This window comes from Scyliorhinus torazame, chromosome 7 (genome assembly GCF_047496885.1).
Source record: "Scyliorhinus torazame isolate Kashiwa2021f chromosome 7, sScyTor2.1, whole genome shotgun sequence".
Lineage (NCBI taxonomy): Eukaryota > Metazoa > Chordata > Chondrichthyes > Carcharhiniformes > Scyliorhinidae > Scyliorhinus > Scyliorhinus torazame.
Window position 1 is genome coordinate 80,013,321 of NC_092713.1, and position 24,440 is coordinate 80,037,760.

Here is a 24,440-nt window from a genome sequence, read left to right on the forward strand (position 1 = left end):
AACATCTGTTTTCCAGTACTGTCAAATAAAATCCATGCTTGTGTTGGTCCTGCATTCTAGAGCTATTGGTCCTTTCACAAAAGTAAGAGAGTAGGGCAAGTAATTTTATTGTACACTTCCATTGTTCACAGTACTTAATCCAGAGTTTTACAGGACTAATTCCCTTTCATACAGAACCGTTAAGTGTCCAAAAGTTAATCAAGTAGTTTAAAGCAAACATACAATGATCATTAATACTGTTTACGAAAACTAATATTAACTATAATTTGCCCATGTTGAAGAAACTGATGACCAATTTTAGAAAAGGACCTTTGTATTGGTGCCTATTTCAACAGCTTTCAGGTGCAACAGTAGGCTTAGGGAGGTGGTGTTGTTTAATCCAGAACAGCCTGAAATTTGAGGAGATTTCATTCTGCTCCTTTCAAAAAGGAATAGATTTGGTCCATTCTGCTGGGTGAAGGTGGGGGGACGGGGGGTATTTGATTTATAGTGGGGTGATGGTCTGTATGAGAGCTAGGCTTTTCTGAATAAAAGATTTCTGGTAAAGCACCTGATTTCCATTAAAAGTTAGAAGGGACAGGCATGATGGTGAGCTGGACATTTCCTGTGTAGCATTGAATTTCACATCTACCATGTCTATTTTACAAATTTAGATATCAATAGCTAAAAAGATACAGCTAAATAAATACTGCTATCCCAAAACTTTGAATATGTACAAAATGTGTTTATAAAAATCATTCAAACATCATTCTTCTGCTAGATTTTCCAGTTAAATATCATAAAGGTTGCATTTGACAAATTACCAAGTACTGCTTCCTTAACAAGCATCGCTACAAAAAGAGTTCAACTCACATTAAATAATTGCTGTAATTATATTGAATGTTTGACACTCAACATTTGTCACAAAACTGCTTCATTAGCACAATAGGTTAGACAGCTTTCAAACCATTGCAACAGCAGTGAATGAGATCAACATCCTTACCTCACTAGAATGAGAGCTGGATGGTACAGGATAAGGAGTAACTGCCATTTGATTAACCGCATCTTCATTCCTGCATAAAGTAAGAAAGTAATTCAGAAATACAATTCTTAAAATAATTATATAGGGCCTTGGTTAGGCCATACCTGGAGCACTGTGTGCAGCCTTGGTTTGCTTACCCAAGGAAGGCTATATTTGCTTGGGTGGGAGTGCAAATAATGCAGACTGGACTGATTCCTGGGATGACAGGGTTGTCCTAGAAGGAAAGATTAAGTAGACTAGTCCTATATTCCCGACAGTTTAGAAGAATGAGATTGATCTCTTTGAAATATAAAAAAATATCAGGGGCTTTACTGAGGTGATGCAGGGAGGATGTTTCCACTGACACAGGAGCTTGGAACTAGGGGTCATAATCACAGAATAGGTTTGGCAATTTAGGAAAAAGATCGGCAGGAATTTCTTTAATCAAACGGTTGCTAACCTTTGGCATTCTCTACTCTGAGAACTGTGCTTGAAGTATATTCAAGTTAAGGGATCAATAGATTTTTGAATACTTATGGAATCAAGGCTTTTGTGGATAATGTGCAAAGATGTAACATTGAAGATCAGTCATGATATTAGTGAATGATGGAGCAGGCTGCAAGGATAAATAGCCTATTCTTGCTCTTATTTATATTCTCTATGTTATTTATGTAAGAAATATTCATATATATCTTTCACTTTAATTTATTGCAAAATAAACACTATTAGATTCCAAACTTTGGAGAGCAGCTGTAGTTGATACATATCATTCTGCTCATATTTACACCCAATTGCTGTATATAAATAAAGAATTGAATGGTAGATCCAACTTAAAAATCTTGTTGATGTTATGTGTAAGAACTGGCCTATGCTAATGATCCCCGTTAATCTTTCAAAACTATTCTGATGCTTAAATCAGAGTAATGCTCAAAACTCATGCAAGAAATGCACACAATGCATCACAAGCTGTTTAAAATATATGGGGATGCCAAAGCCTATCCCCAGAACAAATGTAGATTGCAAAAATGAAGAGGGAAAGAGACGGGAGAGATTAAAGACAGTGGAAATATAATTAAAACGTTTTAATTAACCCAATTATTTAGTCAATAATGTATCAGAGGTTGGATCATATTATAATTATTACAAGGGGACATAAATTTAAGGTGAATGGTGGAAGATGTGGGGGGAATGTCAGAGGTAGGTTCTTTAGCCAGAGAGTAGTGGGGGCATGGAATACACTGCCTGTGGAAGTAGTTGAGTCGGAAACATTAGGGACCTTCAAGCAGCTATTGGATAGGTACATGGATCACGGTAGAAAGATATAATGTAGATTAATTTGTTCTTAAGGGCAGCACGGTAGCATTGTGGATAGCACAATTGCTTCACAGCTCCAGGGTCCCAGGTTCGATTCCGGCTTGGGTCACTGTCTGTGCGGAGTCTGCACATCCTCCCCGTGTGTGCGTGGGTTTCCTCCGGGTGCTCCGGTTTCCTCCCACAGTCCAAAGATGTGCAGGTTAGGTGGATTGGCCATGATAAATTGCCCTTAGTGTCCAAAAGTGCCCTTCGTGTTGGGTGGGGTTACTGGGTTATGGGGATAGGGTGGACCGTGGGTAGGGTGCTCTTTCCAAGAGCCGGTGCAGACTCGATGGGCCGAATGGCCTCCTTCTGCACTGTAAATTCTATGATAATCTATGATTAATCTAGGACAAAGGTTCGGTACAACATCGTGGGCCGAAGGGCCTGTTCTGTGCTGTATTTTTCTATGTTCTATGTTCTAATTAAGCTTTGTAAGAAGCCAGAAGAATGAGGTGAAATAAGAACAAAAGTGCTGGAAAAATGCAGGCAGCATCTGTGTTGAGAAACAGAGTTAACATTTCAAGTTGATGACCTTTCATTGGTTATAATGAATTCGCATGTAAATTTGGTGACTATCCCAAAATGCTTTTAAAGATAATGATGTGTACTGCACAGCATATGATCAGCTCTAGGTATGCCCATTTATAAACATTTAAACACAGGTGGGACACTTAATTTGTTTGATATAAATCTGGTGCAGCTTTCTTAAATTACTAAAATGAAAAGTTAATGCTAGTAACAGGCAGGTGGGGCAATAGCAGCAACGTGTGCAGATAGTGGCATAGGTAATGTCATAGAATCATAGAATCGTAGAATTTACAGTACAGAAGGAGGCCATTCGGCCCATCGAGTCTGCACCGGCTCTTGGAAAGAGCATCCTACCCAAGTTCAGCACCTCCATCCTATCCCCATAACCCCAGTAAGCCCACCCAACACCAAGGGCAATTTTGGACACTAAGGGCAATTTATCATGACCAATCCACCTAACCCGCACATCTTTGGACTGTGGGAGGAAACCGGAGCACCCGGGAGGAAACCCACGCACACACGGGGAGGATGTGCAGACTCCGCACAGACAGTGACCCAAGCCGGAATCGAACCTGGGACCCTGGAGCTGTGAAGCAATTGTGCTATCCACAATGCTACCGTGCTGCCCCTGTCACTAGATTGGTAATCCAAAGGCCCAGGCTAATGCTCTGGGCACATGAATTAAAATCCCAACATGGCAGCTGGTGGAATTTCAAATCAATTAATAAATCCGTAATAAAAAGCGAGTCATTAAGACCATGTTGTAAGAACCCATCTGGTTCACTGATGCCCTTCAGGAAAATAAATCTGTCATGTTTATCTAGTCTAGCCTACGTGAGACACAGCAATGTGGTTGGCTTTTAATGATCCTCTAAAGTGCCTAGCAAACCATCTAGTTCAAAAGCAATTAGGAATGAGCAACAAATGCTGGCCTTCAGCAACAGCCACATCCCTTGAAAGAATAAAGCAACATGTACATGTCGACCTCCAACATTTGATGCAAAGAAAGATGTGGTAGAAAAAACACACTAACAAAAAATAAAATAAATTCACCAACCCAAGTAAATTAACAGGTGGATTTAAATCATACATGTTGCAGGAGCTGATAATTTCCTTTGTATTACAAACGTAAAACTGACCAGCTATCAAATACAACATTTGAGCAGAAACATGTGTATACTAGATACAGACAAGTGTTTCAAGAATCAGTGTTATTCTTCAATGCTGAAGGCGGTGAATGAAAATAATTCTCCAGCAGGCTAGGCAATTACCTTCACTTGTATACTCATTTAAAAAAACAAACCCTGTAACACTAGGGAGCTGCTGCACTGAATTAAATAGTTTCAACGCCAAAAGTATAGAAGGTAAGGCAGATGACTTAGAGCACGGATTAGTACTTGGAAATATGCTGTTGTGGGTATCACAGAAACGTGGTTAAAGGGAGGGCAGGATTGGCAGCTGGGCGTTGGAGGATATAGATGCTTCAGGAGAGATAGAGGGGGTTGATCAAAGGGGTGGGGGTGTAGCATTACTTGTTGAGGAGAATCTGATAGCCATACTGCGGGAGGACACCTCGGAGGGCTCATACAATTAATGGAATTAAATGAAAATCGCTTATTGTCACAAGTAGGCTTCAATGAAGTGACTGTGAAAAGCCCCTAGTCGCCACATTCCAGCGCCTGTTCGGGGAGGCTGGTACGGGAATTGAACCGTGCTGTTGGCCTGCCTTGGTCTGCTTTAAAAGCCAGCGATTTAGCCCAGTGTGCTAAACCAGCCCCTGGCAATCTGCGTAGAACTCAGGACCAGGACCAGGAAGAGGGCAATCACAACGTTGGGGTTTATTACAGGCCCCCCAACTGCCAGAGAGAGATAGAGGCGCAGATAGGTAGAGAGATTTTAGATAGGTGCAAAAGTAACAGGGCTGTTGTGTTAGGAGATTTTAACCTCTCCTATATTGACTGGGACTCACTTGGTGCTGGGGGCTTGGATGGGCAGAGTTTGTAAGGTGTATCCAGGAAGGCTTCTTGATGTAATATGTAGATAGTCCAACTCGGGAAGGGGAAGTACTGGACTTGGTATTGGGGAATGAAGAGGCTGGAGGGCATGCAGTCGGGCAAGGCCCCGGGGCCTGACGGCTACCCGGTAGAATTCTATAAGAAGTTTTCAGAAATATTGAGCCCACTGCTGTTGAGGACATTTAATGTAGCAAGAGAGAAAGGAGTCCTCCCCCCAACAATGTCGCAGGCCTCGATTTCATTGATCCTGAAACGGGAGAAGGATCCGGAGCAATACGGGTCATAGAGGCCAATTTCTCTACTGAATGTGGACGCCAAACTGCTGGCTAAGATACTGGCACAAGGATAGAGGACTGTATCTCGGGGGTGATAGGGGAAGACCACACGAGATTTGTAAAGGGCAGGCAACTCAAGGCCAATGTTCGAAGGCTTTTGAATGTTATTATGATGCCCTCAGAAGGAGAGGAGGTGGATATGGTGGTAGCGATGGATGCGGAGAAGGCTTTTGATCGGGAGGAGTGGAATTACCTGTGGGAGGCGCTGGGAAGGTTTGGGTTTGGGGGAGGGCTTTATTGACTGGGTGCGGTTGCTCTATCAGGCACGAGTAGCAAGTGTGCATAAGAACCGGCTGAGGTTGGGGTATTGAGGCTAGGGTGCCCCCTCTCCCCGTTGCTGTTTGCTCTGGCCTTAGAGCAATTGGCCATGGCATTATGAGCCTCTAGGAACTGGAAAGGGCTGGTTCGGGGAGGGGTTGGGGGTCGGTGGTGGAGCATCGGGTCTCGTTTTGCGCAAATGACCTGCTCTTATATATTTCAGACCCGTTGGAGTGGATGGAGGACGTAATGCGAATCCTGGGGGAATTTGGCAATTTTTCAGGGTATAAATTGAACATGGGGAAAAGCAAGATGTTCGCGATCCAGGCAAGAGGACAGGAGAAGGGACTGGGAGAGCTGCCGCTTCGAATGGTAGGGAAGAGCTTTCGGTCTCTGGGAATCCAGGCGGCCCGGGAATGGGAGGCAATGCACAAATTAAACCTATCACGGCTGATAGAACAAATGGAAGGGGACTTTAAGAGATGGGATATGCTCCCGCTATCACTGGCAGGGAGGATACAGACCGTGAAAATCATGGTCCTCCCCAGATTTCTGTTTGTCTTTCAGTGCCTCCCCATCTTCATCCCAAAGGCCTTTTTCAAGCGGGTGAATAAGGTCATTTCGGGCTTTGTGTGGTAAATATATGAAACCTTCCCCTCTTCCACCCAGGCACTGGAGACTACTCTATCCCCCGTGGCGGCAGCAGTAGAAAGGCCGGCACCTGTTTTCTCAGGAAGTCTCGCACCTGCAAATACCTAAACCCGTTCCCTGCTGGCAATTCAAATTTGTCCTCCAAGGTAAAACCCTGCGAGTGAAGAAAGTGTTGCTGGTGTGCAGTCGGGGGGAGGGTGGGTTGGCGCTGCCGAACCTCTGCAATTACTACTGGGCGGCTAATATAGCCATGATTAGGAAGTGTGTAGTGGGGGAGGGGTCGGCATGGGAGCAGATGGAGGCGGCGTCATGCAAAGACACCAGTTTGGAAGCACTGATAACAGCACCTCTTCCGTTCTCGCCGGCCCGATACTCCACAAGTCCGACGGTGGTGGCAGCTCTGAGAATCTGGGGGCAATGGAGGAATTATAAGAGAGTTGAGGGAGCATCGGTTTGGACCCCGATTTATAATCATCGGTTTGTACCGGGTAGGCTAGATGGTGGGTTCTGGAGATGGAAAAGGGCAGGAATTAGAATGATGGGGGATCTATTTATAGACGGGAGCTTTCCCAGCTTGAAAGCCTTGGAGGATAAATTTGAATTGCCAGCAGGGGAACGGGTTTAGGTATTTGATGGTGCGCGACTTCCGGGGAAAACAGGTGCCGGCCTTTCCGCTGCTGCCACCACGGGGGATAGAGTAGTCTCCAGTACCTGGGAGGAAGAGGGGAAGGTTTCATATATTTACCAGGAGCTTTCGGAGGCAACTCCGGTCGAGGAGCTTAAGGGCAAGTGGGAGGAGGAGAGATAGAAGTGAGTCTATGGGCGGATGCCCAAGCAGGGGTAATACCTCCTCATCATGTGCCAGGCTTAGCTTGATACAATTTAAGGTAGTCCACCGGGCACACATGACAGCAGCTAGGATGAGTCATTGTTTCGGGGTAGAGGACAAGTGTGCGAGGTGCGCGGGAAGCCCAGCAAATCATGTCTAGATGTTCTGGGCATGCCCGAAGCTTACAGGGTTTTGGCAGGGTTTTGCTAAGGCAATGTCCACGGTGCTAAAAACACGGGTGGTGCCGAGTCCGGAGTTGCGATCTTTGGAGTGTCGGAAGAGCCGGGAGTTCAGGGGGCGAAAGAGGCTGGCTTCTAGGTCTTTGCCTCCCTGGTAGCCTGGAGACGGATCTTATTAATGTGGAGGGACTCGAAGCCCCCAAGTGTAGAGACCTGGGTTACTGACATGGCTGGGTTCCTCAGTCTCGAGGAGATAAAGTTCGCCTTAAGAGGGTCAATAGTCGGGTTCACCCGGAGGTGGCAGCCGTTCGTCGACTTTCTCGGGGAAAATTAAAATGTCAGCAGATGCAGTATTCCGGATTGTTGTTTTATAGTTGGGGTGTGTGAAGATTGGGATGGGGGAGAAATGTTGATGTCATTGTTAATGTTATTTTTGTAAAAATTTTCAAATAACTTAATAAAAATATTTTTTTTAAAAGGTATTGGGGAATGAGCTTGGACAAGTAGTTGAGTTTTCAGTAGGGGAAAATTTTGGGAGTAGTGACTTCAATTCTGTAAGTTTTAGGGTACTTTTGATAGGGATGAGGGGAACAAGGTGCTAAACTGGGGAAAGGCAAATTACGATAACATTAGACAGGAATTGAAGATTTTGGATTGGTACGGCTGTGGGAGGTAAATCAACATCGAACATGTTGGAGTCTTTCAAGCGACAGTTGATCAGGATTCAGGAAAGTCACTTTCTAAGAAAACAAAGGATAAGTATGGGAAGTTTAGGGACCCTTGGATAACGAGGGATGCTGTTAACCTCGTCAAAAAGAAAAAGGAGCCTTTTGTAGGGTCTAGAAAGGTGGGGAGAGTGAAAACCCTTTGAGGAGTATAAAGAAAGTGGGAAGGTACTTAAGCAGGAGGGCTAGGAGGGAACATGCAAAGTCCTTGACAAGTAGGTTTAAGATGAATCCCAAAGCTTTTTATTCATATGTAAAAAGCAAGAGGGTAGCCAGGGAAAGGATTGGACCACTTAAAAACAGTGGGGGGAATCTATGTGTTGAGCCAGAGGAAGTGGGCGAGGTACTAAATAAGTACTTTGCATCAGTGTTCATCAAAGAGAAGGACTTTGTGGAAGATGATTCTTGGGTAGGGTGTGTGGATAGTCTGGGTCATGTTGACATCAAAAAGGAGGAGGCATTGTGTGTTTTAAAAGGCATTAAGTCTCCTGGCCCAGATGTGGTTTAGCCCAGAATACTGAGGGAAGCAAGGGAGGAAATTGCTGGGGCCTTGACTGACATTGTTTTATCCTCATTGGCTACAGGTGAGATCCCAGAGGACTGGAGAATAGCTAATGTGGTACCGCTGTTTAAGAAAGGTAGCAGGGATAATCCAGGAAACTATAAGCCGGTGATCCTCACATCGGTAGTAGGTAAATTACAGGAGAGAATTCTCAGGGACAGGATTTTATACCCATTTGGAAACAAATGGGCTCATCACGATAGACAGCATGGTTTTGTGAAGGGAGGTCATACCTCACTAACTTGATCGAGTTTTTTGAGGAGGGAACAAAGATAATTGGTGCGGAGAGGGCGGTGGATGTTGTTTACTTGGACTTCAGCAAAGCCTTTGACAAGGTGCCTCATGGCAGACGGGCACAAAAGGTGAAGTCACACAGGATCAGAGGTGAGGTGGCAAGATGGATAACAACTAGCTCGGTCACAGAAGCGAAAGGGTAGCAGTAGAAGGGTTTTTTTTCTGAATTGAAGGTTGTGACTAGTGGTACAGGGATCTGCCCTGGAGCCTCTGTTGTTTGTAGTATTCATAAACGATTTGGAGGAAAATGTAGCTGGTCTGATTAGTAAGTTCGCGGATGACACCAAGTTTGGTGGAGTGGCAGATAGTGTTCAGGATTGTCAGAGGATACAGCAGGACATAGATAGGTTGTAGACTTGGGCAGATAAATGGCAAATGGAGTTTAATCCAGACAAATGTGAGGTAATGCATTAATGAGGTAAGGCGGTGGGGCAGTTGAGAAAGGCAAGAGGGGCGGTGTATGAAGATGGGGAGAAGGCTAGCAGGATGCTAACACACCAGTTAAGGAAACGGGAGGCGGCGAGGGAGATTGGGAAAGTGAAGGACAGAGAGGGAAATCAGATTTTGGACCCGGTGGGTGTGAACGGGGTGTTTAGAGACTTTTACAGTAGATTATACGAGTTGGAGCCCCCAGCCGGGGTGAAGGGGATGAGGCAGTTTTGGAGGGACTGGAGTTTCTGAGAGTGGAGGAAGAGCTGGTGGGGGGCCGAGGCATCCTAATTGAGCAGTTTGAAGTGGTGGAGGGCCTGGAGGCGATGCAGTCGGGCAAGGCCCAGGGGCCGAATGGGTGCACAGTGGAGTTTTATAAAAAGTTTTCAAGAGTGCTGGGGGCGAGATGGTAAAGGTCTTTAATGAGGCTAGGGAGTGAGGGGTACTCCCTCCGACTATATCACAGGCCTTGATCTCTCTCATACTGAAGTGGGATTAGGACCCGGAATAATGCTGGTCGTATAGGCCAATCTCCTTTCTAAATTTAGACGGCAAGCTGCTGGCCAAGATCTTGGCCTCGAGAATAGAGGATTGTGTGCCGGGGTGATAGGGGAGGAGCAGACAGGGTTTGTGAAGGGGCGGCATTTAACCGCGAACATTAGAAGGCTGCTAAATGTGGTCATGATGCCCTCCGAGGGAAGGGAGGTGGAGCTGGTGGTAGTTGCCATGGATGCAGAGAAGGCCTTTGATCAGGTGGAATGGAAGTATTTGTGGAATATCCTGGGATAGTTTGGGTTTGGGCAGGGCTTTGTGGACTGGGTCCGGTTGCTGTACCAGGCACTGGTGGCGAGTGTGCGGACAAACCAGGTGAGCTTGGATTATTTTAGGCTGCACCGGGGGACGAGGCAGGAATGTCCACGCTCCCCACTGTTGTTTGCCTTGGCCATAGAGCCATTGGTGATGGCGCTGAGAGCATCAAACGACTGGCATGGGATTGTATGGGGGGGTGGGGGTGGTGGAGCACAGGGTCTCGCTATATGCGGACGACCTACTTTTGTATATTTCTGACCTGATGGGGGAGAATTGGAGATATTATGGGGATCCTAGGGGAATTCGGCCAGTTTTCGGGGTGTTAAATTGAATATGGGTACAAGTGAGGTCTTTGTGATTCAGGCAAGGGGAAAAGAGAAGAGACGGGGGGTGGATGCCGTTCAAGGTGGTTGGAAGGAGCTTTAGGTATTTGGATGTCCAGGTGGCGCAGGAGTGTGAACAGCTACACAAGCTGAATTTGGCTCGGTTAGTGGGATATGCTCCCGCTGTCACTGGCGGGGAGGGTGCAGAAGGTAAAAATGATGGTTCTCCCGAGGTTTTTGGTTATTTTTCAGTGCCTGCCCATTTTTATTCTGAAGGCTTTCTTTCAGAGGGTGAATGCGGCGAACTCAGGGTTTGTGTGGGCGGGTAAAATCCCAAGGGTAAAGAAGGTGCTGCTGGAGCGGGGTCGAGGGGTGGGTGGGACTGGCCCCGCCAAATTTCAGGAACTACTACTGGGCGGCAAATATAGCAATGGTCAGGAAGTGGGTAATGGGGGAGGGGTTGGTGTGGGAGTGGGCGGAGGCGGCCTCATGTAGGGGCACAAGTTTAGGGGCACTGGTAACAGCACCTCTGCCGTTCTCGCCTGCTGGGTACTCCACAAGCCCGGTGTTAACGGTGGCCTGGAGGGTGTGGGGAAAGTGGCAGAAGCACGTGGGATTGGAGGGGGCGTTGGTATGGATACCTATTTGTGGCAACCATCGTTTTGCTCCAGGGAGGCTGGATGGGGTGTTTCGGAGGTGGCAGTGAGCGGGGATCAAGCGGTTTGGGGACCTGTTTATTGACGGCAGCTTTTCGTGCTTGGAGGATCTGGAGGAGGAGTTTGAGCTGCCCAGGGGGAATGGGTTCCGCTATCTGCAGGCAAAGGACTTTGTACGGAGGCAGGTTTCGACATTCCCGTACCTACCACCCCAGGGGATACAGGACAAAATAGTGTCAAAAACGGGAGTGGGAGAGGTGAAGGTCTTGGAAATTTATAAAGAATTCATGGAATGGGAGGGAACCCCAAGGGAAGCGAAAATGGGAGGTAGAATTGGGCAAGGAATTATAGGCGGGATTGTGGGAGGATACCCTGAGTAGAGTCAACGCGTCCTTGTCGTGGGCCAGGCTTAGCCTGATACAATTCAAGGTGGTCCACAGGGCGCATATGACTGTGGCCCATATCAGCAGATCCTTTGAAGGGATGGAGGCTAGGCGTGGGTGGTGTGCGGAGGGCCCGCGAATCATGTCCACATGTTTTGGGCATGTCCAAAGCTTAGGGGACTCTGGAAAGGATTTGCCGATGTCATGTCCACGGTATTGAAGGTACAGGTTGTTCCGAGTCCAAAGGTGGCGATTTTTGGTATCTGGAAACCCGGAGGTCCAGGGGGCGAGAGAGCCTTTGCCTCCCTGAGCCCGGAGACGGATCTTATTGGTGTGGAAGGACTCGTAACCCCCAACGTCGGGGTTAGGGGTGAGTGACATGGCCGGGTTTCTCAAGCTTGAGAAGATCAAGTTCGCCCTGAGAGGATCGATGTTAGGGTTCGCCTGGAGGTGGCAGCTGTTTATCGACTTCTTTGGGGAAAATTAAGCTGTCAGCAGATATAAAAAGGGGGGGGGGGGTTAAAGGGAAAGAGGGAGGCATGGGGGTGGGGGGGATGGTTGAGGTGGCAAACAATTAGTGGGGAAGGGGGACCTGGGAACTGTGTACGTGAGCCACGTTGGCTGGGTCTGGTTGAAGGCTGGGTGGATGTTATTTGTTCTGTTGTTTGTTCCTCTTGAAAACTGTTAAAATTATAAAATTCTATATGCCGTAATAAAAATAGTTTTTTAAAAAAGGTGGCAACACAAGTGGACAAGGTAGTCAAGAAAGCATACAGAATGCTTGCCTTCATTGTACGAGGCATAGAGTGTAAAAACTGGCAAGTCATGCTCCTGTTGTATAGAACCTTGGTAAGGCCGTGCTTGGAATATTGTGCACAATTCTGGTCGCCACACTACCAGAAGGATGTGGAGGCTTTGTACAGGATGCAGAGATGTTTACCAGGATGTTGTCTGGTCTGAGGGTGTTCGCTATGCAAAGAGGTTGAATAGACTCGGACTGTTTTCATTGAACGATGGAGGTTGAGGGATGACCTAATAGAGGTCTACAAGATTATGAAGGGTATGGATAGAGTGGATGGGCAGGCACTCTTTCCCAGGGTGGAGACGTCAGTCACTAGGGGGCATAGGTTTAAGGTCCATGGGGCAAAGTTTAGAGGAGATGTGCGAGGCAGGTTTTTTTACACAGTAGATGTAGTGCCTGGAACACGCTGCCAGGGGAGGCTGTGGAAGCAGATACATTAACGGCGTTCAAAAGGCATCTTGACACATGCATGGATAGAATGGGTATAGAGGGATACGGCAATAGGAAGTGCTGAGGGTTTTTGGTCAAGGGTGGTATCATGACTGGTACAGGCTTGGAGGGCCGAAGGGCCCGTTCCTGTGTTGTATTGTTCTTTGTTCATTCACATTTCTCTCTCTCTCCACGCATCTCCCCACATCCCCACCACTGTCGCTTCTACCAAAATGTTCACTGTAGACCAGAAATAACTCCCATATGTAAGTGTCTTAATGAGCAAAGCATTTAGAAAATCAGGTATTCAGGCATGGCCAGAAACACGTTAAAAATAGCTTTAAGGTTTGGAATTTCTTATTGGCAGCATATGAGTAAACAAATGTTTGGAAATGTTGTCCTTTCCAGCTCACTTAAATCACATTGAGGCTTTGGGTACAAAATTAGATGTCAAACTCAGTGATGAAAGGAGTCTCTTTGTATGCATGTGTAATTGGTAATCTAATTCAGTTAGCATGAAGCATCTGTATCATTAATGGCCGTCCAATACTATCAGTTCTTTGCAAACTCTTTACTTAGATTATATATTTCAAAATACTGCTAACTTCACAGCTTGCAACGACTTCTTCGGCATATTTTATGTAACTGTCAAACTCGCAAAATGCACCACAATAAATTGATAAAGCACAATGGATTTTGCTTAACTGCTTTATCTGTGATTCAAGGATTACTCAAAATTGTGAATGTTTTGTTCCAAATAGGTTATTCAGTAAGCAACCAAAGGTAGATTCATACGTAACACATCCTCTTTAATGTGTTTTTAAGTCATTTGGAACATGGACTATCTTCGATGTAGTTATGGAAGACAATCAGTGTTGAATGTAAAGGAGACTGCATTTAGCATTAAGGTACAGTAGCAGACTGCTGAACAGCAGATATTTCAATTTATGCTTCACAAGAAACCAGTTGGCTGTTGTTATTGGTGGAATATCATTAGCCTTCATCTGTTCAGACCTCCACTTTTACATAAACTCTGTAACCCTTGACCCATACTGTTATTAGTCTGATCATTCAAAAGATCATATTCCTCCGTTTCCATACCATAAAGAAAGTTATCTTCATACAAGTAAATATTTTAAATGATATTTTAACAAATTCAATACACTATAATTTGTTTTTTAGATTCCACAATGTGTACATTTAATTGTCAGAATTAATTCTAGCAAAATACCATCACTTTTTATCAATAAAGGCCATCAAATATCCTTTTATTACTACTGTACATCAAGGACGTTATGGGATGTAAATAATTACTGTAAAACTAGTCATCAGGCTGCAAGAGGAAAATCATCATATTAAATCAACGTGTGAGGAAAAAAAACAGCAGGATATATGAACAGGGTGAAGACAGTCACCCAAATCAGGAATCTGCACATGAATACTTTTAGCATAAGGAATAGAACAAATTAGTTAAGAGCATATATTGGATTAATGGGCATTATGTAGTAGTCATTACACAGATTTGGCACACCAGCTCATGCTTGAATCAAGAGGCTTGAACTTTAGTGAAATTTGGTCCTGAATACTCATTAGCACAGCATATGAAGGTTTCAATGCTGGACCACCTGCATCACTGGAAACCATGATCTGTACAACCTGGGAGAGGCAACTTGAGCAGGCTACAGCAGAACTGGAGATAGGGGGTTGGGAAAGGGGGGGTGGTGGGTGGTGCAATCATGACTGCTGTGGAATCAGAGAAACTCTCCTCCTCTCCTGGCTGTTTTATAAACCATTTTTTAACATATTAACTTACCGGAAGCTGGTTCCTACGGGGATTGCCAAAGAATCCAGACTAATTTCTCAATGGAGATTTGATAGGATAGACATTTCCTCTGCTTGAGAGAATTCATAATAATGGTTCAAACATTTTTTAATGCAAAAGTTATTGGAAATCAGGAATTCATTCCACCAGAAGACTGTGCATGCTCGGTCAATTGAATGTTTCAACTCTGAAATTGATAATGTTTTGGTTTGCAAGGGTATCATTGCATGTGGAATTCAAGTGGGCAAATGGAGTTGAGGCACAGATCACCCATGATCAAAGTGCATGGTGAAACAAGCTAAAGGATAGAAAGGCCTACTTCTGAGCGGGGAGGCTGAACAGCAGCAGGTGTGGTCCCCTTCGGTACCAAAGTCATATAGACAAAGGGATGTGGTGCTGCAGTCAGAATCTAGGGAGCTGGGTAAGGAAATTGGTAAGAAGAACTTCAAAAATAACCATTTCCAAATAACTCCTGGTATCATGTGCAAACAAATTTAGAAAAAGGAGGATAAGGTAGATGAATGCATGATTAGAAAGATGGTGCAGGAGGTAGAGCTTTAGATGCCTGGGACATTGGGAACAGCATTAAGTGAGGCACTTTGTACAGACCTGCACACAACCCATTAATTTTCTTGCTAAGGGTTTTAATGAACTTGGCAGGTGTGTGGGAACCAGGAGGTGATACGAAAAGTGGAGTTAAAACATTATTACCTGGAAATGTATTTTGTTTTTCTAATTTAGAGTACCCAATTCATTTTTTCCAATTAAGGGGCAATTTAGCGCGGCCAAGCCACCTACCCTGCACATCTTTGGGTTGTGGGGGCGAAACCCATTCAAACATGGGGAGAATGTGCAAACTCCACACGGACAGTGACCCAGACCCTGGATCGAACCTGGGACCTCAGCGCCATGAGGCAGCTGTGTTAACCACTGTGCTGCCCCTGGAAATGTATTTAAGGCATTCTATGTCATTATCCATTTAATTTAGTAGGTACTTTGTCACATCTCCCAATAAACCACTGGAAATAAGTGAGTTTTCTACACAATTGATAATTAGATCTTTACTAATTTCCTTCAAATGCCAACATTTTCCAAAAGCGGAATATTTGCCAATTAAAGATGCCAAAACTGATTGTGGGGTAGGCGGGCTGATGTAAGTGTAGCTGACGTGGCTGTCATTTACAATAAGTTACGTGCTTAAGTAAAGCAGGTTCGTAATGAACAGATTCCATTAGCATGTACAATGTTTCATTATTAAATCAGATGTAAACAGAATTTAAAGCAAGGTTCAAAGACATTAAAGTCCATATTTTAACTTCCAGTGAGAGTTGTGCAGCCAAGGGTCTAGCCGATGTGAAATTGGCCAGTCCTCAGCATATGTCCAGTAGTATTTAACTCTCATGGCTCCTGAATATGCCTCACGTCAGATTTCCAGCCCCAACCCTGTGGGATTTCAGGCAGGTACCTGACACTTCCTGACGGATTGTGGCATAAAGGTCCACAATGGTCAGGTAACTAGTCATGATGGGAAACGGCAGGCAACCCTGTTAATAAAGGATGCGTACAGCAGGTGGAGTTCAAGATTTCCTTGCTGGCCCTGGAGTAACATTCCTGTTCAAGGTCCAAAAGGCAACTAAAACTAAACAAACAGATCGGACTCTAGCAGATAGGAGACACAACTGCCACTGTGCATCAGTGATAGAAGGAGCAAATCTTTAAGGTGGTTGATGGGGTGCCAATCAAGTGGGTTACTATGTCCTGGATGGTGCTGAGCTTCTTGAGTGCTGTTGCAGCTGCACTCATCCAGGCAAGTGAAGAATAATCCATCACACTCCTGACTTGTGTCTTCTAGATGATGGACAGGCTTTGGGGAGTCAGTTATTTTTCGCAGATTTTCCAGTGTCTGACCTGTTCTTGTAACCACAGTATTTATATGGATGGTCCAGTTCAGTTTCTGGTCAATGGTAACCCCCAGGATGTTGTTATTGTGGGTTTCAGCAATGGTAATGCCATTGAATATCATGGGGATATAGATAGATTCTCTCTTGTTGGAGATGTTCATTGCCAGGTATTTGTGTGGGGCAAATTTATCAGTGAAATAATAAATGTACTAGAGGTCCTACTCTTCCTTGGTTTCTGAAATGATTGCTAATCAGATGAAACAATGCCTGTTTAATGAGGGAATACAATTACCTTATCAGAACTATCTTGACATTGGATGGAGCATTCTTAATAATTGCTGATGCATTTTGATGGCTTCTTCCATAAAGTATTTGGTTATTAATCTGAAAAATTGAAAAGAGCCAGTGAATAGCAGTTACAAAAGATGCTAGCTATAAGTTACTAAAACAATTAAGATACAAAGTAATTCTGAATAGAGTTTCCAGAAAATCTTTTAATAGAACCAGAGGCCTAAGATGGGGGAAATACAGATAAAAGGAATAGAAGAAATGGACAATGAGCTGGAGTGTGAGCTGGAGTGCAAGTTATGGAAGGTTGACCAAAAGAATGTCAGTGAGGACAGAAATAATGTACGCGTGCAGGATAGAATGTATACACAACTTAAAACTGTGAACAAGTGGGAATATATGCAGTGTGATGATGCAAGGGCAATTAGTAAGACATCAAGGGAATAATAAGGTTTCTGCAGCAGCAGCAGGATAGAACCAGACAATTTGGTGACATGATGGGAGCACCACCACCTGGAGGTTTCCCTCCAAGTCACTCACAATCCTGGCTTGGAAATTGTGGTCGTCACCACTGATGTATTATACTGTATATATATATGGGTTTTACGGTAAGGCCCCTGTACTACAGGTACAGGGGTAGATCCCTGCCTGCTAGCTCTGCCCAGTAGGCGGTGTATAAATATGTGTGCAGCAGCCATTTCGTCAGCTGCTGTAGGAGGCCACACATCTCTGTGTAATAAAGCCTCGATTACATTCTACTCTCGTCTTGTCGTAATTGTTAGTGCATCAGAAATATATCACCATTCCTTCATTGTCACTGGGTCAAAATCCTAGAATTCCCTCCCCAACAGCACTATGGGTGTACCTGCACCTCAGGGACTGCAGCACTTCATTCAAGATGGCAGCTCACCACCACCACCACAAGGGCACTTAGGGATGAATGATAAATGCTGTCCTAGCCAGCATCTCGTAAATTAAGTTTTTAAAATCCCATAGTTCATAGATCACCATGGAATCTCTTCAATGCAGAAGGAGGCCATTCGGCCCATTGCGTCTGCACCGACTCTACGAAAGAGCACCGCACCTAAGCCACATTCCCTGCCTTATCCCTGTAACCCCACCTCGCCTTTGGATACTAAGGGGCAATTTATCATGGCCATCCACTTAACCTGCACATCTTTGGACGGTGGGAAGAAACCGGAGCACCCGGAGGAAACACACGCAGACATGGGGAATGTGCAAAGTTATCTGAGATCGGAATCAAACCTGGGTCTCTGATGCTGTGAGACAGCAGTTCTCACCACTGTGTCACCATGCCCCCAAATGATGTCATTAAAAGTTAATATTTTTTGCCATCTCTTTCTCAACACATAAAAATTGTACATCAATTAATCAACTGTCAGCAAGCCAGACAGCATCTTTCTTTTACAAATACACAGGCACATAGAGGTGTTGAAAAATGGGCTATTGGTAATTTAATTTGTGTATGTCACTGATAAGTTATCCTGTTAGCACATTTGCTTATATTGCTCAGCTCATCTGCGTCACTATATAACTGGCTGAGCACATGAAGTCAGTGGAGGAAGATTCAACAATGGGTATCTGGGTTAGACTCGTCACTATTTCCTGTTCAACAGGGCACAAGGACTCTTCAAAAATGCTATAGTAAATGGGATAATTTCTAAAATATAGTCACTTCTAGGAAAGTCCGGCAGCCAATTGGTACACAGCATGTCACATAAAATGCAACAAAATGAATGGCCATTTAATCTTTTTTGGTAGGATTGCTTGAATCATAAATGTCAATTAGAACATCAAAATCACCAAGCCCTTTCTTTTAAAAAGTACCATGGGATATCTTACATCTAGCAAAATGCACTCATGTTCAAGAGTGGGGTACAAAAACACATATTTTTGACTCTGAGGCAATGGGAGCTACCACTGAGCCGAAAGGGCTTGATGAGACAATTTATGTGGATAAAAGTAGTTCTAGGATGTTCTCAACCTGTAGCATGCTCTGAGGGTAGGAGGAGGATGACTTGACCAAGGAGGGAAAGGCATGGTATACTCCATATGGTTAAAGCAGATGTGATGGTTGTTAAAAAAGTTATGCACCTGGTACACTCAAGAACTGTACTCCTGAAACATTGGGAAAGGAATAAGTAAAACCATTCATAGAATCATAGAATCCCTACAGTGCAGAAGGGGGCCATTCAGCCCACCAGGTCTGCACTAACCCTCCGAAAGAGCACTCCACTTTAGGCCCAATCTCCCTCCCACTCTCCATAACCCCGCCTAATCTTTAGACACTAAGGGGAAACTTACCATGGCCAATCCACCTAACCTGTACATCTTTGTACTGTGGGAGGAAACCGGAACATCCGGAGGAAACCCACACCGACACAGGGAGAATGTGCAAACTCCACACAGACATTCGCCCGAGGTCGAATCGAACCTGGGTCCCTGGCGCTGTGAGACAGCAGTGCTAACCACTGTAATGGGAATGAGGACATCAGAAACAGAGATGAAGGAATGGTTAAGCAGGCCACTCATGATAGCAATGCTGTAATTGGTACAGGGTTAGAAGGGGAGTTGGAAATTCAAGAGCATGCTGCTGAGGAAACAGGGCAAGGTATTTTCCTGGAACACAAAGTGAATGTACAGCAGTTAAATGGAGTACGATGGGGATGGTTAAAAAATATAAAGAGATACCTTTTATTTATGAGTTCAACCTCAGAGTTGGCACAACCTCATTAAATGGTGAGACTGAAGGGTCACTCTTTGGAAGCTTATGTGATGAAAGGTTAATTGAAGACAGGAGCACATAATTATAATTTCTAAGAATGGAGTTTTTGGAGACTAATAGATGATGGGCATTCTAAAAGAGAATTTGTGGTGTGGAAGATAGTAAGTTCCTTAAATGAGGAATATATATCAGAAGAGTAAGTGAACCATATGGCTGGCCTTACTGAACCTAGCATGTTTGCATTGGGCCATATTAAGAATTGAACCATAAACCCTCTATTTTGTTAAATAGTTTGACAAAGGATTTCATCTACACAATAGCACAGAAATGTTTCTATGAATAAGTTGAATCATTTGCAGGATTGGTTGAGTAAACCATTAATGACAGCAATGCTGTGATAGGTATAGGATGAGGAGAAGGGAAGGTTTTCTGTGCCTAAGAAGAGGGAGATGTTTTCTGAGGCTATGTTGTTATGAATGCTATTTGTCTGGACATAAATTGAGCTGGCTCAAAACCAAGAGTGATTGCAACTAGTGAAAAATCTTTGATTCTTCAAGATTTCTGGTGCTAGCTAGTTTCTGGTCAGTGGCTATTTAGCAAACAGAGATGGTGACTGGTTAGTTTCGGTGTTGATTGGTTTTTTTTAACCTCTCTGAAAGTGGAGAGCTGCTTTTAACTCCTGGCTGGAAGCAGTTGGCAATTCGAGTGGGAGTGAGAGTCAGAGGATTTTAGCTGACATGCCTCATTTGAATGTGCCAGTCAGGTGCTCAGGCATTTCCAGCAGAAAGTGGCAGCTGGCCAGCAACAGCAGATGCCAAGGCCAGGAGCACAAATGTTGCAAGGGTCTTTCTTGTGGCTAGGTGGAGAACACAGGATAGCAGAGGGTCAGACTTCCTTTGGAGGGCTTGGAGGAGTTACTGATCTCAATTGTGATGAAACCATGGACAAACATTACACATAACCTCCACAGTGAGGGAGACAACAAATCAGGAAATACTCATATTTAGATCGCCGCACAACACGTCTTGCTATCACAGAAACAGATTGCCAGCCTGGTTGACGGGGTTGGCATACAGAAAGCAGAAAGGAAGTGTCACAGACAAAACATGTCTACTTTGAAAACTGGAAAGAAATATTGACAATTAAGGAAATCACCAAATCTAACATTGTAATGTATTTGTACCCAGATGAATTTCTGATGGTTCTGAAATTTGTGATAAATTAACAATGGTCAACTTTGGCAGTGGTTTGTAGTTTCTTGTGGCAAATAATCATTAGCTGAAGAGGAATACTGAATACAGCCAAACTTTATTAACTGGTGCTTTCTAAGTGTCCAGTTTGTTTTTTTAAATTTAGAGTACCCAATTCCTTTTTTTCCACAATTAAGGGGCAAGTTAGCGTGGCCAATCGACTTACCCTGCACATTTTTGGATTATAGGGGTAAGACCCACGCAGAGACTGGGAGAATGGGGCTGCTGGTTTAGCACAGTGGGCTAAACAGCTGGCTTGTAATGCAGAACAAGACCAGCAGAGCGGGTTCAATTCCCGCCTCCCCGAACTGGCGCCGGAATGTGGCGACTAGGGGCTTTTCACAGTAACTTCATTGACGCCTACCTTGTGACAATAAGTGATTATTATTAATGTGAAATCTCCACACGGACAGTGACCCGGGCCGGGATCGAACGGAGTCCTCGGTGCCGTGAGGCTGCAGTGCTAACCACTGCGCCCCCATGCTGCTCTTCTAAGTGCTCAGTTAAGCTACTGATTATGTGTACTCATTAATTGTTTTGGTTACGTGACTTTATTAAATATTTTTGTTCTTTGATGGAAAGATAGGTCTTATTACTTTTAACGACATGCTCGGGGATGCAAAGAATAGTAAGCCTGGTCAATTTGCCAGCCAGGGTACCTTTTTAAAAAAGTTTTTTTTGGGTTTTGTTATTGTTAGCTGATTGGGGGAAAATATTGAAAAGTTGTATGGGGGAGGCAAATGCTTCCCCCCCATCCCACCTTTTGGGGGATTCTTTTTGTGTTTTTTGTAATTTGGGTGGATTTTTTTTCTGGACATGTTGGCATTTTTGGTTCTCTTTACTGTAGTCCGGTCCTTGTTGCATGTAGGCACGTTTGTACAAAACGTCAATGCAGGTTGTGTGTGTGGGGCGGGGGGGGGGGGCGGTAGAGAGGGTCTTCAAGTGGGATTGTCATGCCAGCAAGAGTAGCAGTGGGGGGGGGGGCAGGGAAGGCTGCGATGATTAGCCAGTGTGGGGGAGGGGGTAGAGGTAAGGCGACATCATAGAATTTACAGTGCAGAAGGAGGCCATTCTGCCCATCGAGTCTGCACCGGCTCTTGGAAAGAACACCCTACCCAAGGTCAACACCTCCACCCTATCCCCATAACCCAGTGACCCCATCCAACATTAAGGGCAATTGTGGTTACTAAGGGCAATTTATCATGGCCAATCCACCTAACCTGCACATCTTTGGACTGTGGGAGGAAACCGGAGCACCCAGAGGAAACCCACGCACACACGGGGAGGATGTGCAGACTCCGCACAGACAGTGACCCAAGCCGGAATCGAACCTGGGACCCTGGAGCTGTGAAGTGTTGTGCTATCCACAATGCTACCGTGCTGCCCCGTGACATGGCAGGTATGGAGGCTAAGGTTGGTCATGGGAGGGATGGGGGGGCCATCTTGGCTGGGCCCGGTTCAGAGTGGGGGCAGGGGTGCAGAGCCCAAGAGTGATGATGGTGGACACTAGAAGAGGATGGAGGAGTAAGCCTCTGGTGAGAATCGTGACATTGAATGTCCGTGAACTAACTGGGCCGGGCAAGAGGTCCCGGGTGTTGCATACCTGAAGAGTTCGAGATTGGAAATGATTTTCTTGCAGGAGACACATCCCCGTGTGAAAGATCGGATGAGGCTAAGGAAGGGATAAGGTATGGGTGGGGCGAATGTTTCACTCAGGCGTTGATTCGAAGTCAAGGGGGTGGTCATTTTGATGAGCATGAAAATGGGGTTTGTGGGGGCCAGAGAGATGGGGGACCTGGATGGAGGGGCGATAGTGGTGATAGTGAGTGGGGGTGTTAGAGGGAATGCGGAAATAATTTCTCCCTGGACCACCGCTTTCAGGGCATCCTACAAGGTGGCCGCTGACACTTTCCCGTTCTAGGTGAGCTTAACATAGTTCTTAACCGTCACTCTTACATTCCCATAGAACTCTCTATCAGCCAAAAGCCCCGAATGCAACCTCCACCCAGGCCTCTGCACCCGTCCCAAACAAAACCTCACAGCTAACCAGTGTGGCGCATTGTCCAAGATTCCAATTGCTATATAATCCGCCCCTATCACCCCTGCCTGGCTCAATGTAAAAAAAAAAAAAATCAATCCTGGAATAGACCCTATACACATACGAGAAGACGGAATACTCCCCCTCTCCCGGGTTCCCTAACTTCCATGGAGCCACCATCCTCATCCTTTCCAAAAACCCTCTCTCACCATTCTCGACCTCTCCATCAACTGTGTGTTGGTAAGTGGGTATGCGCTCAATTGGGATGATGTTGGTTTTGTAAAGAGGTTACTAGCAAGATTCCGAAACTGGACTCTCACCAGCTGATCATGGCGGGTGGGGTGGAGAAGTGGGTGGTTAAATTGTGTCATCGGGCCCAAGTCGATGGGTCAGGAGTCCACAGAGCAGAGTAACGTGAGATAACGGTGAGAGGTACTAGCGTCAGGGCTGACTAGAATCATCTTTATTTTTCTAATATTTACCAAGAGGATGTTCTTTTGACAATTAGTGGCTACAGGATTTTCTTATTTTTTGATATTTGTTGCTGCACTTCTATATTTTGTGACTGAAACTCTATATACCCAAGTTGTACTAAGTGATGCTATTTTATCTTGTCATTGAATATAGCAAAGCAAGTTTAAAAAGCGATTTCCTCTTCTCTTCACATATTTGTCACTTTGCTAATCTGTAAGACTTCTAGATTCTTTAGACAATACGCTTCATAGTGTTTCCATTGCTACAGTGGAATATAAAATAGACCAAAAATAATGTAACTAAGACATGCCATTTCAGTCTGTAATGATTTTCAACCTATGTCTTCTTTTCCAAAAAATAATAATTCAAATAGATCCATCAATTCTAATTGATGACCAAATGTTAGCCAACAATTTGACAACTCTCAGATGTAAAACCTCATGAGAGCCAAACAGAGGTGGTCAGGGTCAGAAAAAATCCATATCTAATTACAGCACCACTATTATATGAAAACGGTAACACCAGGGTACATACTTCATTGTAATAAAAACAGCTTAGTAAATCATAAATCTTGCTGAACATTAAAGATTTGCTTTTGTCTCATGAGGCAAAGATTCTGCATATTCCAGAAGTGCCTAAGTTGCCAATCTTTCTGATCATATTAAATTTTAAATTTGTTTTTAAATTGAAATCTGAATATTGGATGAGGCTAGAAAATAATAAACACATTTAAATAGGTGGACGGAGTACAGTGCATTGAATCATGATCTTAATTACAAAAACCTAGATAACTGCAAATATGGATGTGATTATTTGTGGAGCACACCAAAAACTAGATTATTCAGACCAGACCCTAGTGAATGTCACTATCAAGCAGTCTGATTTTGTATTCAGTAAGCAGCCAACAATGAGAGATTTCCAAGGTGAACACACCTAAACTGGTGCAGTGGATATTTTCTGCTTTTTTCAGCTAACATGGTGAAGAAACTATGGTGAGCTTTCAGCAAAAATATTTAAGGAGTACATAAGGACTCGGGCCTGCAGAGGGATTGCAGTCATTTTCCTTCTCCTGTCTGATCAATTTATAAAGGCATCCATTGACCTGAATGAAGAGGTGATTTCAGAAACAGCCTTAGCTTGAATAAATCTTTAACTCATCACTTTTCCATTTAGTTCCAATGAATTTTAGTCAGGATCAAACATTAAGTAAATTCATTGCAAACTAAAAAAAACACAAATTTCATTAATATAATTTGACTCAAAAAGGTTCTCAAGTAAGATACTATTGTGTTTCTATGAATTACTTTCCATCTGATTTCTTCTATTGCTGGACAAAGTTTTGAAAATGAATAAGTAT

General features: G+C 44.4%; 1 protein-coding gene across 8 annotated transcripts in view; it reads right to left on the reverse strand.

Moving 5' to 3' along the window:
• patj (PATJ crumbs cell polarity complex component) overlaps positions 1–24,440 on the reverse strand; it is a 565,709-nt gene that overhangs the window by 211,348 nt on the left and 329,921 nt on the right. For all 8 annotated transcript variants that reach the window (XM_072510952.1, XM_072510955.1, XM_072510950.1 and 5 more), the window contains 2 exons: positions 16,580–16,671; positions 983–1,052 (listed from right to left, as the gene is read on the reverse strand). In XM_072510952.1, coding sequence (XP_072367053.1) covers positions 983–1,052; positions 16,580–16,671 — 162 coding nt within the window. The remainder of the gene's footprint in view (positions 1–982; positions 1,053–16,579; positions 16,672–24,440) is intronic.